The 13170-nt window shown below is 43.2% G+C and overlaps 2 protein-coding genes across 12 annotated transcripts; one reads left to right on the forward strand and one right to left on the reverse strand.

Moving 5' to 3' along the window:
• Window positions 1-1043: 1043 nt before the first annotated feature.
• On the forward strand, window positions 1044-9432 carry LOC135642093 (myosin-binding protein 1-like). Of its 11 annotated transcripts, none has more exons than XR_010497870.1 (7): window positions 1322-1460; window positions 1911-3157; window positions 3246-3614; window positions 3724-5236; window positions 6829-6951; window positions 7811-7860; window positions 8802-9432. XR_010497870.1 is itself a non-coding variant. In XM_065157935.1 (5 exons), the coding sequence occupies exons 2-4, from the start codon at window positions 1993-1995 to the stop codon at window positions 5196-5198; spliced, it is 3009 nt and encodes a 1002-aa protein (XP_065014007.1). In that variant the 5' UTR covers window positions 1044-1135; window positions 1911-1992; the 3' UTR covers window positions 5199-5236; window positions 7811-8091. The 11 variants fall into 11 exon arrangements, 6 of the variants coding, with proteins under 6 accessions (XP_065014007.1, XP_065014004.1, XP_065014006.1 ...); XR_010497869.1 differs by lacking the exon at window positions 8802-9432 and adding an exon at window positions 8198-8611; XR_010497872.1 differs by lacking the exon at window positions 6829-6951.
• A 150-nt stretch (window positions 9433-9582) lies between these two features.
• Window positions 9583-12392, reverse strand: LOC103991146 (cytokinin dehydrogenase 5). The gene is made up of 5 exons (XM_065157937.1): window positions 11692-12392; window positions 11453-11580; window positions 10849-11124; window positions 10387-10649; window positions 9583-10089 (listed from the first exon to the last, which is right to left on the reverse strand). Exons 1-5 carry the CDS (start codon window positions 12281-12283, stop codon window positions 9759-9761), a joined length of 1590 nt encoding a protein of 529 aa, XP_065014009.1. The 5' UTR covers window positions 12284-12392; the 3' UTR covers window positions 9583-9758.
• Window positions 12393-13170: the final 778 nt, after the last annotated feature.

The following is a 13170-nucleotide window of genomic DNA, read 5'->3' on the forward strand; positions in this document are numbered from 1 at the left end:
ACCATTAACAACATCGAGTTGTTATTGTCTAGTAGGGTGTACGCATGTAGTCTTTCTAATGCCAACGACGAGCTCAGGAGCTTCCGGTTCTGCCTTAGGTGGATGTGCGTTAACCAGTCCGACGTTAGGCATGTAGTAGTCTCTTGGTCTCTCTTCCTCCTCCTAGGCTTCTTCATCCTCTTCTGCACCCCCACTCGCTATGCCTACAACGTGATGGTCCAACTCTCCCTCACATCCGCCTCCGGCCTTTCTTTCTTCTGCCTCTCTGCCTTCATCCATCGCTATGGTCTTTATCGCTTCCTCTTTCTCGATAAGCTGGTCGGGGAGAGTGAGTAGGTGTGGCAAGGTTACATTAACTAGCTCAACTGCTCCTTCCTCCCCCTCTTTGTCTTTGTGATATTATGTTTTTATGGGGGAGGTGGCTTATAAGGTATAGTGATACTCGTCAGGATCGGAGTTGGATCTATCAGATGTCACTCGCTAGCTCCAAGGCGCATGCCACCACGTCGCATATCATGGTGTTACCCACCACTATAAATAACACTCCCTTTGATCTTGACGAGTATCACCATACATTGTAAGTCACCTTCCTCGTGAAGCATGGTATCATAAAGACAGAGAGAAGACAAAGGCGGAAGAGGGACAAAGACCCTCTATGATGAGAAAGAGGGACTAAGAGACCACTACGTACCTAGCATTGGACTAGTCGACACATATTCATTTGAGACAAGATAGAAAGTTCTTGAGCTTGTCGTCAGTACGGGAAAGATTATGTACATACGAGGCCCTACTAAGCAGCAATAGCTTTATGTTACTACTAGTGGTCACTTTCACGATAATACCTCCTCCCATAATTTATATTTTTTAAATTTAAATTATATATATTAATGATTTATCATGAGTTAACACGTAGAAGCAGAGATTTAAAATTTGTTAACTCAAATTCGATGAAAGGGTTTTATATGTTATGTTTTTAAATATAAAAAGTATTTTAGATAAAATCAGATAAACCAAATACTATAATTAATACAACGGTACGAAGTCTGAAACTTCGCTTCCTATACTCTGATGCAATATTCTCTTCGTGCGCTCGTCTTTCCCATCTCCACTTCCTCCGCTTCCGCTTCTCGAAGAGGTAAAACGCCGCATCTCTTCTCTTCTCCTGATCAAGGTCGTCCCCAAGAAGGCCTCCGTTAACTTAGCTGTTGTGTCGCTCGTTGATGTGGAAACTCAGCTGGAATCGCTTTCACTCATCGCCTTTCGGTTCGTACCGTGTCCTTATCTTGCGATTCCATCCGACTTTTTCCATCCTTCGACGTCAGCTCCTGGGAATAGTGTCAATAATGGAGACGAGGGACTCGTGGGAGGTGGAAAGCCCTCACCTTTCGGTTTGCTTTTGTCTTTCTCTTGCCTTCATAAACCCAATTCCATCCATCGCCTCCTCTTCTCTTCGGATCAAGGTCTTCCTGATTGCTTTCTGGGTTTTCTTTCCTTTTATTTTCTTTTGCTGATATGATTGACTTACTGCCTGTTTTGTTCGATTTTGTCTCCTTAGATCCGTTTCTTAGTTTGGTCACTTTCTTGTTGAATTGATTGAAATTACAATTATTTATTAGAATGATTGAGATCTGCTCTGTTTTGTTTGGTATTTACCATAGTTTGATACTTCTGAGATATAGTTTATCTCTGTTCATCCTGTTGAATTGATTTGGACTTCGTTTTCTTTTTCGGTTCCCTTTTCCCATTTTTACATGTACTATTATCAAGTGTCCTGATAGTTGATGCTTGTGCTGTTGTTAACTTACTTTGGTACTACAATTTATGTAAAATTATATGACTAGAATGATGTCTATCGTTGAATATCCTACATGGTATTCTAGGACCTGATGTCAGCATGTTGATGTTTGCAGTGACAATTTCTAGCTTGGAGATACCATTTCAGTAGCTCGGAAGATCAACTTCTCTGAGAATTTGATGTGAGCCCCACTAATCATGGCTCCGAGGGCACCTGTTGGTGGATTCCAACGACTCTCATCTGCTTTGTCTTCAGCTGCTCTTGAATGGATGTTGATGCTTCTGTTATTCTTTGATGCCTTGTTTGCCTACCTGGTGACAAGGTTCTCTCGTCTTTGCATGCTACAAAAACCTTGTATGTTTTGCTCAAGGCTAGATCATGTTTTTGGAAATGAGAAACGAGGCTTCTATCTGGATTTGATCTGTGAAACTCACAGATCAGAGATCTCATTGTTGGGTTGCTCTAATGGTCATGAAAAGCTTGCTGATGTTCATACCGTGTGCCAGGGCTGTTTTCGTTCATTTGATACCGAAGGGACATCCAACTCTGAGACTTACAAATCATTGGTTGGTGAGTTAAAAGGGCATCTTGAGGACGGTGAAGATGTTCAGGACATTGATGGCCTCCATCTGTTTCATGGGGATGAATTGGCAAATGTCCCTTTTTTAAAGAAGGATGATGAACTACATGCCATCAAGTCGCTTGAAGATAAATCCATAAGAGTTGATGTTTCTGAAGTTGACATTTCTTTGTCAAGTTCAAATGGGCACAGTTATCTACAGAATAAAGATGGAGCGAGAAAGACGAGAGAGAAAACCTTGGTTTCCCCAGCATATCAGTATTCAAAGAATCAAGAACATGATCACTTCTCTCATGTTGGATACAGTGAAGTTAAAATTACTTCGGACTCTGATTCTGACTTAGAGATCCAATTCACAGATGATGATGAAGGAAATTCTCCATCTCATCGAGCTGAAACTGTCATGTATGATTTGGTGTCTCATGTTGAAGAATCAGAGGGTGTCACTCTAATAAAAAATGATTTATCTGGAAGTGTTTCAGGTGAAAGAGCCACAGAAAAGTTGATTCGTGCGGATCAAATTAGTGTTTCAGATGCTAAACCCCTTGAAAAGTTGACCGACCCTGCTCCAGTAATTAGTGACCCTTTTGAGTCAATTCCTGAAAAGCAAAGAATTGCAGGTGAGCTCCATGATATATCAACTGTTTCTTTATCTGGTGCTACTACGCAATGTTTGGATGATAGTAACCAGGAACACATTGATGTCAATGCTATTCTCCCACAATCTGAATATGTGCCACAAGGTCCCCAAGAACTTCTTGTAGAAGATTCACATGTGAAGGGTAAGCTATCATGCACATCTCTGCTAGATTTATTTTTTCTTTTGGCTCCTTAGTCAGCATCTCACTTACTGTTCTTATATTCAAGTAGATAATTTGAAGTTTAGTGATGCTGCTTATGGTCAAACTACTACTATTGATGATGCAAAGGATTGCTGTACAACTGACATCACTTTGAGGACAAGTCATGATGCAAATTTTAGTGTTTCTGATGATAAAGCCCTAGAAAAGTTGATGCACTCTGATCCAGTTATCACTGAGCCTTCGGAGTCAATTTCTGAGAATCAAACAAACGTAGGTGAGCTCCAAGATGCATCAACCTTTTCATCTTCTGGAGCTGCTGGACATTTTTTGGAGGATAGCAATTGTAACCAGATCGAAGTCAAAGCTATTCCCCCCCAATCTGAATTTGTGCCACAAGATTCTCAAGAAGTTCTTCTAGAAGATTCAAATGTGAAAGGTAAGCTATTATACACGTCTTTTCTAGATTTGTTTTCTCTGTATGATTCCTTAGTCTTTCTCTTATTGTACTTGCTTTCAAGTTGTTAAAGTGGAGTTTGGTGATGCAGCATGTACTGGTACTACTTCAGTTGATGATGCAAAGGATTGGTGTACAACTAACATCGATTTGGGGACAAGTCATGATGCAAGTGACCCTGGTCAATCTATGAGTACTCGTATGGATTTGAATGATGCTTATAAGATTGCTGTTGGTGATAAGGGAAGCTTGTCATCTCCTAGATTTACTGATGTAATCATTGGGAGGGATTCTTCTAGAGTTCAGGAAGATCTGAAACTCCTGATTTCTCAGATATCTGCAGCTCAGGGGCTTGAGTCTCCATGGAATGAAATGAGCCCTAGTCCCCGAGTATATGGACAAGGTGATGAATATATATTGCAGAACATAACTAAAACACTCTCTCTCGAGAGGAATGAATCAGGATTAGAGTCACTAGATGGAAGCATTGTAAGTGAGGTGGAAGGAGAAAGTCCAATTGAGAGGCTGAAGCGGCAGGTTGAGTTGGACAGGAAATCCATAAGTCTTCTCTTCAAGGAGTTAGAAGAAGAAAAAAGTTCTTCTGCAATTGCAGCAAATCAAGCAATGGCCATGATTACTAGGTTGCAAGAGGAGAAGGCTGCAATGCATATGGAAGCCCTGCAGTACCAAAGAATGATGGAAGAGCAAGCAGAGTATGACCATGAAGCACTTCAAAAATGTAACAAATTGCTTACTCAAAGGGAGGAAATGATACAAGGCTTGGAAACTGAGGTGGAAAGCCTTAGAATATGCTTTGTAGAAGGATTATCCACTGACAATTCAGTGGAGCAGAGTGATAACTTCCATGATAAGGAGATTGCATCTTGGAACAAATCCGGGGAACCTCATGTAACATGTCAAAATTCAAGATGGAGTGAATTTGGGGATTTGAAGGATCCCTTATCTTGCTTTGAAGATGAGGAGGCATATATATTAAACTGTTTGACAAAGTTGGAGAAAAAGCTTCATCTTTTTTCCAATAATGGTGTTTATGATGATAGTTCAAGTTTTAATTTGAATGCTGATGATGAAAATGGACTTCCTGATAAAACAAGTGGGGATGTTGACGGAGAATTTTTTGTAGAAAGGAATGTTGTGTCAGAAGGTGGTGCGGGCACAAATGGTCAAATCTTTGACGAAGTTCAAGTTTCAAGTCAAGAGAAAATTTATCAGAAAGATGGTCCTCCAGAAAATATTCAGGTAGGAGAGAACATTATAATGGAAGAAAAAATTTCTGGAAAAAGTTCAAGTTCCTCTAAAGGAAACCGTGGAGGCAGTTATGACATTGACAAGCAAAAATTATTGAAAGTAGGGAACAAGAATGAGTTAGTTGCTCTTGAGAATGAAGTGTCACGTCTGAGTCAGAGGTTGGAGGCACTTGAGGCAGATCGTAATTTCCTGGAACATGCCATTAACTCACTCAGAAGTGGCAACAATGGTGTTCAGATTATTCAAGAGATAGCTTGTGATCTGCGGGAATTACGGAGAATTGCAATCACCCGATGAGAGCGTCTTATAACTTGAACTTTTATCTTATCCAAAAGGTAAGTCTTTGGATTTTTCTCTCAGCATTTGTACTTTGTCATTGGGGCAGAGAAGTTTTGAGTTAGATTTTTTAGAATTATATAAGGTGCATATGATAAGTACTTGGAAACAATGTGGGATAAATGCAACTAATTAATAATCAACCTCTTTTATGCTGAACATATTTAGCATATTATTGAGTTGTGTCCATTTAACTTGGGATACTGACTGCAGTTCAGTAGTAACTTACTGGAAACTTATTTATCATAGTAGGATAAAAGAAACTAATACAACATTATGCTGTACAAGGATTATTTAGTTAAATCTCAGATTTTAAGCTTTCATAGTTACTGGTGGTGAACTATCGTAATCCAAGTGGCTGGTGGAAGTAATAGAAGGTAAACTCTCCTTTATATCTTGAAAGTTTTAGCTAGAAAAGCTCTTTTCATGATAACAGATGCATGGGGATTTAGTCTATATATTGAAAGGAAGCCAGAGAGACATGTGTATCATTGTTTTTAAATAGACATTTAATTTCATGTTGCTAGGTTAATCTTTCTATTTAACTGATGGGAGGGACAAGTAAGTCTTTTCAATTTCAATTTTGCAGTTAGTTTGTTGTTGTAAGCATCACCTCTTTGTTTTTTATTTTATTTACACATGAAAATTTCTCATTTCTCAATAGGAAAACTAAATCTGACAGGATTTTTCTTTTACATTTTTCTCCTATTTAAGAAGACCTTGTCAATATCTCAGTGAAACAGTAGCACTCTTGATTCTTTATATTATGTATCTACTTTCTGATTCTTCTGGTAATATAAAAATATAAATATCATATTATGTTGTGCTTTGTATTATCTGTTTGATGTCGCTCCTTTATCATGTATTCTCTGAACACAATTTGTGCTTTCTGCCTTACCTGGGGCTTTATGTACTTGGTTCAGCTCCTTCGTCGTAGAGATATGAGTTACTGTTTGATGAACTTTTTTACTCTAGCAAGCTCCCCTATTGACTGAACATAGTCTTTAAGCTCTTTGGCTTGTGAACTTCTGTCCCTTAACATCCTCAATAAGAAAAAGTATGGGAAACTGAGTCAACATGGACAAACAAGCATTATCTCATTTACTGTCCCTGAGCTTGTCCTTGGTTTTGCTACTTACCCCCTTGAGCAAAGGCTGTCATCATCATATTCCTGTGTTGCTACAATGAATAACATTTTTACTATGATTACCTTGTGATCTTTTGCTGTTTCGATACTGCAATTTGATTCAAGTTCTCATTACTCGTATTTTTTTATATTTTACTTATAGGTCACCCACCATAAACTATGGCAATTTTAAGCTCCAGATTATTCTTCTATCTCTTGACATTGTATATTCCTTTGGTATCTTATTTCAGGTGCATAGATGTCTGACCTTATTCAACGTTCCAGTAGCGGCATATAGCTTATTGATCATTGATCTTCACTCATTGTCATGCCCCTTTGATCACACATGCTTATGTAGTAGTACCATGTACATTCATTAGTATAACATAGATTACTATCATCCTGTCATTCATATTCTATATTTTTATTCCTTTGGATCGTTAAACTATTGATTTTTTGACTTAGGTTGGTGCATGTAGCGGGCAATACACTAGTTGTATTGGGTAAATGTAGAATCGAGGGCGAGCTTACTGCCTGGTTCAGACCCCGTAAAAGAAAAGCTCCAGATAATAAGCTCAGTTTCTGCAGGTTACCAATGGGAATCATCTTCTTAATGAACCTTAATGTGGCTTGATCTTCCATGTTTGGTGTCTGAAGTTGTTGTCTTCAATGAAGCAAAAAGTAATAATGGAAGATACAAATATGAATACTTGCTATCAATTACTCACTAGTGTTGTGTGCTTCTTACCATAGAGCACGCGGTAGATACAACATGTCTGGGGCATGGTGAAATAGTCAAGTCTACGTCTGTTATTTGCATGGTTGACATGGTTTTCATCTTTATAAAAGATCATTGCCTTTTCCCGTAAGATTTTTTGCCAATTCAGTACATTGATCATGAACGCTGACGAGTATAATGGAGAAACTTTTTATATCTCCATAGCACATTGCCTTTTCCCGTAAGATTTGTTGCTTCACTAAGATTGGAGAAACTTTTTATATCTCCATTTCACGTAAGATTGGAGAAACTTTTTATATCTCCATAGCACATTGCCTTTTCCTGTAAGATCATTGCCTTTTCCCGTAAGATTTGTTGCTTCACTAAATATTGGAGAAACTTTTTATATCTCCATAGCACATGCCTAATCATTATGTTTGTTCTTTTTTTAATTAAAAAAAGAGTCCTACCGATTAAATCAATACCGATACTGTTTCATCCTTTTACATACTTCTATCATGTTAAGGATACTACAAATGTTGGTGGATCATTAAATGTCCAGCTAGCTGTTTCCATAAATATCATGTGACTTGATGCTTTAATGACTATGATTAGGCATTTTTGCTTCTATAGTTCCTTTTGCTTGCTCCTGAAGTTGTACTTAATATTTCTTCATTCAAACAATGGGACTTAAGCTGCACATAATCTTTTATGCTTTTTCTGGTGCAGGGCTTGGATCCACGCACAAAGTCTGAGTATTATTTTCTATATTCAGAAATGTGAGTATTACCCAATGAGTGTTTTTCTTTTCTTTTCTTCTTTGTGTTTGCTTGGTGTTGTGTTGTCTTTTTGTCCTCATGGTCTCTTAACTACGTTCCCTCCCAAGTATTCTTTAAACTCTTTGAAATATGTGTAAATTTGTAATAGGGTGATTTTTTTGTATGATAGTAATAACTTGCACACTGTAAAGTTCCTTCTGTATTCGCGTACGCCGCCGATGTTTTTGCATATTATGGGGACTTTTAGTTTTTGAAGAGTCTCAATAATAAAATATTATGATCCTCCTCTTGTGATAATAGTTCTTGTGATAATTAGTTGTTTAACATTCGTCATCAGGTTAAGAGACAAATAGACAAAATACTTCTTGCATGATTTGCACAGAAGGAAACAGCAGGAGAAAGAAGATGAGAAGCTTTGACATGTTATTGTGAGATGGTAAGCTATACACTGCATCTGTGGGTTGAATACAACTCTTTGAGTTGAGTGGAATAGCTGCGCAATATGGACTTGTAAACGATGCAGTCAAGTTTTGCACCGGAAAACTAGCTGTTCAGCACATCTTATAAGTCAACGGTTTCGGCGGAACGTTGACTTACAGTCACGAAACAAAGTTTGACATTATTTAGCGGACAACTACGTGTCCATACTTCTCTCTCCTGCAGTATTTTGCACTATTATAGATGTCATATGAAAGATAAAGATATATTTGTGGGATAAACATTGTGATAGTTCTGACTAGTTTGACTCAAATTTACTAAAAACAATTCTAGCATATTGGCCTCTGATCAGATACGATCAAAATAATTGTCATAATTAAGATAAAGGATCATATTGTCTTCTCACAAATCATAGTGCACACGATTCCCAGATGCAGTATGAGCTGAGACCACTTAAGACATTGACTGACACGAAGGTCAAACTTGCTTTGTGATGCTGACAGACATTAGGTGTGCTGCCACTGAAAAGCTTATAGTCTTCGAACTGGCAGAGCTGAACTCTCTTCTCACCGGACTTGTCATCTCTATCCACCAATGGCTGCCATCGAGGAAGGAATTCACCGGTGGACTCTCCAACTATGTGGAGCAAAACACTCAGCCATAGCCAACACCGAATCAACATCCACGACCGCCTCGTTGCTTCCTCCCGTCACCTTCGACTCTTCAAACAGCAGTTACGGGTCAAAATCTTGGCCACCGGTGGAGAAGACCATGGGCGGTGGCCTCATTTATATGCTGCTTCCATTGCGGTAAGGCATGTATCCTCTTTGGAGATGGGATCTCGTGGCGTGAAGATGGCGAGGGCGGTGGCGTTCGTCCTCGTGTTGGTGCTCATCACCTCGGCGTTGTCGGCGGAGGCGCGGGCTTTGGTGCTGCAGTCGCTTCCGAAGGGATCCGAGTCGCCGTCGCAGGCTTCGGGCTGCACCTACGTGTCCGGCAACGCCGGCGGCGACTGCACCATCGGCCGCTGATCACTCTTGCATGGTCTTCTACACATTATTTCGTTCATCGCTTCGTTCTGTGCCAATTACTGTACATGTTGTCCAAGGGGAAAGAAGGCATTATTCATCCCAATGTTTATGGTGATTTATTATCAACATGATTTCTTGCAAACTCGAGGAGTTCTTTCCATCAAAGTCGTTCTACGTTCTCTCTCTCTCTCTCATATATATCTACATATATATAACAGTGTTTTTATAGACAAAGGATGAAAGAGAAGATTGGGCACAAGAAGAATCACAGAGAAGGAATATTTAATGGTTAGGCTCTTATTATGTCCTTACCATATTGACGATACAAAAGGATGTGTAACTTTAGGATTTCTAGGACACTCCTAAGAACTATCTTTTCCTATCATCACCTTTTGTTCTGTTGATGCTCTGTGGTGAGTCATGAGTTCCTCACCAGGGGAAAACGGAGGAGGAAGGTGGAAGGATCCCTTGACCTGTGGCCAACATGCACTTTGGGTCGAATCGATCCTTTCGGCGCAGGAATCGGCCCCATTTCGGCCCAAAATGTCGGGCCCACTTGGCTCGGGATCGGTGGTCGGGGAGGTATTGCTTGATCTCAATCCCGGCATCGTCGCAGAATTCTAAGATCTTCTTGTTTTGACGGCTGAGGTACTCCAAACTTTGAGTCGGATCACCGGAGTCCGGAAGAGCCGACCGTAGGAAGGCGACCAAGTAGAACGTGTCCTCGTGCGGCGTCACCACCGAGCTCCGATCATCCCACCTACATAATTCAACAATCGTATAAGCATCATAGTAGCTCGAGATCATCGTGTGTGTATGGATTGATTGATCACTCAGGTGAGCAGCCATAATGCTGTGGAAAGGGAAAGGAAGAAGAGCTAAGATCTCCATAACATGGTCTCTGTAGCATCCTACCGCCCACTGTGGCATCGCATCGCATCGCATCGAATGCGATAGATGCCGATATAGGCATCTATCTTCATTGGTTATGCTCTCAGCATGTTTCGTGTGGTCTGCGTGCGATGGTTGGTTGCATGCACGCATGCGGTCTTCTTACTTGTGCTTGTTCATGGGGTAGATGAGGATGGGTCCGCTGCTCTTGTTGCCGAGGATGCCGCGGAAGACGCCGCGGTCGAAGTCGGCGATCCGTGACGCCGGCACGAAGAGGTTGAGCCACGGGTGCGGCACCGCCCACAGCCCCTTGGCACGGAGCCTCATCTCCGCCTTGTGGACGCGGTCGAGGAAGTCGACGTAGGGGAGGTCGGTGGTGAAGACCGACGCCGGTATGTAGCCCAGCTGCCCCAGCAGCGCTTCCACCACCTGCAAGCCAATGACACGCACCGAGTCGTTCGACAAAAGTCCTCCCTCCGTTTAATGTTACCGAATGAGAGATCTCGGCAACCTCGTTATGTTAGGCGACATAATAGTGGAAGATGATGGAGCCCAATCTAGCGTGCCGGATCTCCTTTTGTTAGGTATCGAAGACAACAAAACATCATAGCGATCAGCGGAGACCAACCTCGTCGATGGAGTCGGCGGCGGAGGAGTCGTAGTTCTTGGTCATCTCCAAGCAGTAGAGAAGGCCGGCGTTGGCGTGAACAGAGCTTATCTTGACAGGGTTCTTGGGGGAGAAGAAGGACGACCTCCAGTTGTTGATGAGGCCTTCGTCAACGATGACGAAGCCTTCGACGTAGTCGAACCTCTCGCTCCGGTGGGCGCCGTGGAGCGAGACGAGGAGCTCCTGGTCTCTGGTGAAGGCCGCGAAATCGGAGTACAGCACTCGGATCCATCTCACCTGACCACAACAACAAGAACAAGAGTTGATGATGAAAGATCATGCGGAAGATAACGACGAGTCCAGCTTTGATTCTTTGGCTGGTTCCATTAGTGTCGGGGATGCCATCAAGCTGGCTTTCATGACTCCTCTATCCGCTAGATTGTGATCACAGTAATGGAACAGTGCAAAGTACCAACGAGATCGTGATCTCATGTGCATGTGTCCCTTGTATGAACCACTATGATCTTGCACGGCATGGAAAGTGGCCCTCGTAAGCCATGAGTGCAGGAAATGAAGGTCAAATTGGTGTTGAATCCAGCGAACAGAGTTGGGGAGGGAGTTGTACCCTGTGGGGAGCTGTCTCCAGTGCAATCCGGGCTCTGGTGATGATCCCAAACTGTCCCAGACCACCGAGAACTCCATGGAACAGCTCTGAGTTCTGCTCTTCTGAGCATGTTATCAGCTCGCCCTTGCCTGGAGTAGTTCAGATGAATGGCTATTAGCGATCGGAGAAATGGAAGAGAGAGAGAGAGAGAGAGAGAGAGAGAGAGAGAGAGAGAGAATTCTGCTTGTTCGAGAACCAACCTGTGACCACATCGAGCTCGTAGACATTGCTGATCTGAGGCCCATGGTGAAAGGCTTGCCCGCTTATGCCGGCATTGGAGAGCGTGCCGCCGACCGACAAGTAGAGGTAGTCGGTCCACGACTTGGGCGCGAGGCCGCCGTTGGCCAGCGTCCAGTTCAACACATCGACCCAGAGATCACCCCCCCAGACGTCGACGTAGTACTCGCCCGTGGACGGCGAGTACGCCGGCACCGGGCGGGGCGCGATCCGGCCGCGGCTCATCTGGACCACGACGCCGCCCGGCGAGAGCGCCTGGCCGTTGGTCGAGTGGCCGTGACCCCTGGCGGAGACCGGGAACCAGCGGGCCGAGCGGTAGGCCGCGCGGACGAGGCGCGCGACGTCGCCCGCGCAACCCGGGCGCATGACGGCCAGCGGCTCGGCCCTGGCGGCACCTCCGAAATCGACAGCCGCCGCGGCGACCTCCGAGGGGTCCAAGCTAAGCTGGCCCTCCCCGGCGGGCTGGAGAAGTATCTCGGCGGGCTCCACCGTGGTCCCGACGGTGGACGTCAGCCCGCATATGACGAGGAGCGGTAGCAGCAGGGTGTGCGCCATGCGTCCCGAGAAAGCGTCTAGATGCTAACGTGGGGAAGGCCGTATGAGAGGGAGGCGGGGGAGGACCGAGGAGGATCACAGGGAAGCAAGGTGGAGAGGAGGAGGAAGGGGCTGGGGAAGGCCGGATTTATATACGGAAGCAAGAAAAGAGAGGAGATGGCCAAAATCCTGTGGCAGTGTTTGGGGACGGCAGTAACGTAAGCTGAGATCGCGCTTTAAAGATCTCATCAGCCACGCAAATGCTTCTTCGCCTGATGAGGCTGCCGTCGCCGCTTTAACACCCGGCGGAGTCACATTTGCAGAAGGTTACGTAGACATGGAAGCGAGCTCTGTTCTCTCTGTCTCTCTTGTCCATCCCTTTGCTTTATCCTTTGTAACTGTACATCTGGAAACGTTCGACAGCCTCAAGATGGAAGAGAGAGAGAGAGAGAGAGAGAGATTGCGTCGTATTCCTTAATTATAGATGACAAAATTAATTGGATATGAGAGATCAAAAATACTTTATTAGCGCATAAAATATGGATGGATGGATGGATGGATGGGTAACTTTGCGAGCACACATTTCGCTTCCATTAATTTCTTCTATTGTTGCTGATCATCTTCTACGTAAATAATGAAATATAAGATCAACAACTGATCTTGAGATGTTGCAAGAGAGTCAACGCGCCGTACCTCATCATCAATCGGAGTGAGACATTAATGGAGGTGACAAAAAGTCGTTCTTCATTGATGATCCGATGACTACATATCGGCTGTTGCCGAGCAAGAGAGAGACACAGAGATAGCATCGCATGCGGCTTAGGAATTGAATGCCTTTGGACAATGTCACCTGGGTCAACCTTGTCGTAGAGCAAGCCACATCGAGCATGGTGAGCTGTCGATCATAC

Source organism: Musa acuminata, chromosome BXJ3-7 (assembly GCF_036884655.1).
Source record: "Musa acuminata AAA Group cultivar baxijiao chromosome BXJ3-7, Cavendish_Baxijiao_AAA, whole genome shotgun sequence".
In the NCBI taxonomy this organism is placed as follows: domain Eukaryota; kingdom Viridiplantae; phylum Streptophyta; class Magnoliopsida; order Zingiberales; family Musaceae; genus Musa; species Musa acuminata.

Excerpts from the sequence above, each read along its gene's own strand:
- LOC135642093 (XM_065157935.1), top strand. The coding sequence starts at position 1,993 with ATGGCTCCGAGGGCACCTGTTGGTGGATTCCAACGACTCTCATCTGCT. Across the intron at positions 3,158-3,245 it reads AGAAGATTCACATGTGAAGG|ATAATTTGAAGTTTAGTGAT; the intron begins GTAAGCTATCAT and ends ATATTCAAGTAG. Across the intron at positions 3,615-3,723 it reads AGAAGATTCAAATGTGAAAG|CATGTACTGGTACTACTTCA; the intron begins GTAAGCTATTAT and ends TTGGTGATGCAG.
- LOC103991146 (XM_065157937.1), bottom strand. The coding sequence starts at position 12,283 with ATGGCGCACACCCTGCTGCTACCGCTCCTCGTCATATGCGGGCTGACG. Across the intron at positions 11,125-11,452 it reads TGGAGACAGCTCCCCACAGG|GTGAGATGGATCCGAGTGCT; the intron begins GTACAACTCCCT and ends TGTTGTGGTCAG. Across the intron at positions 10,650-10,848 it reads CCGCCGACTCCATCGACGAG|GTGGTGGAAGCGCTGCTGGG; the intron begins GTTGGTCTCCGC and ends ATTGGCTTGCAG.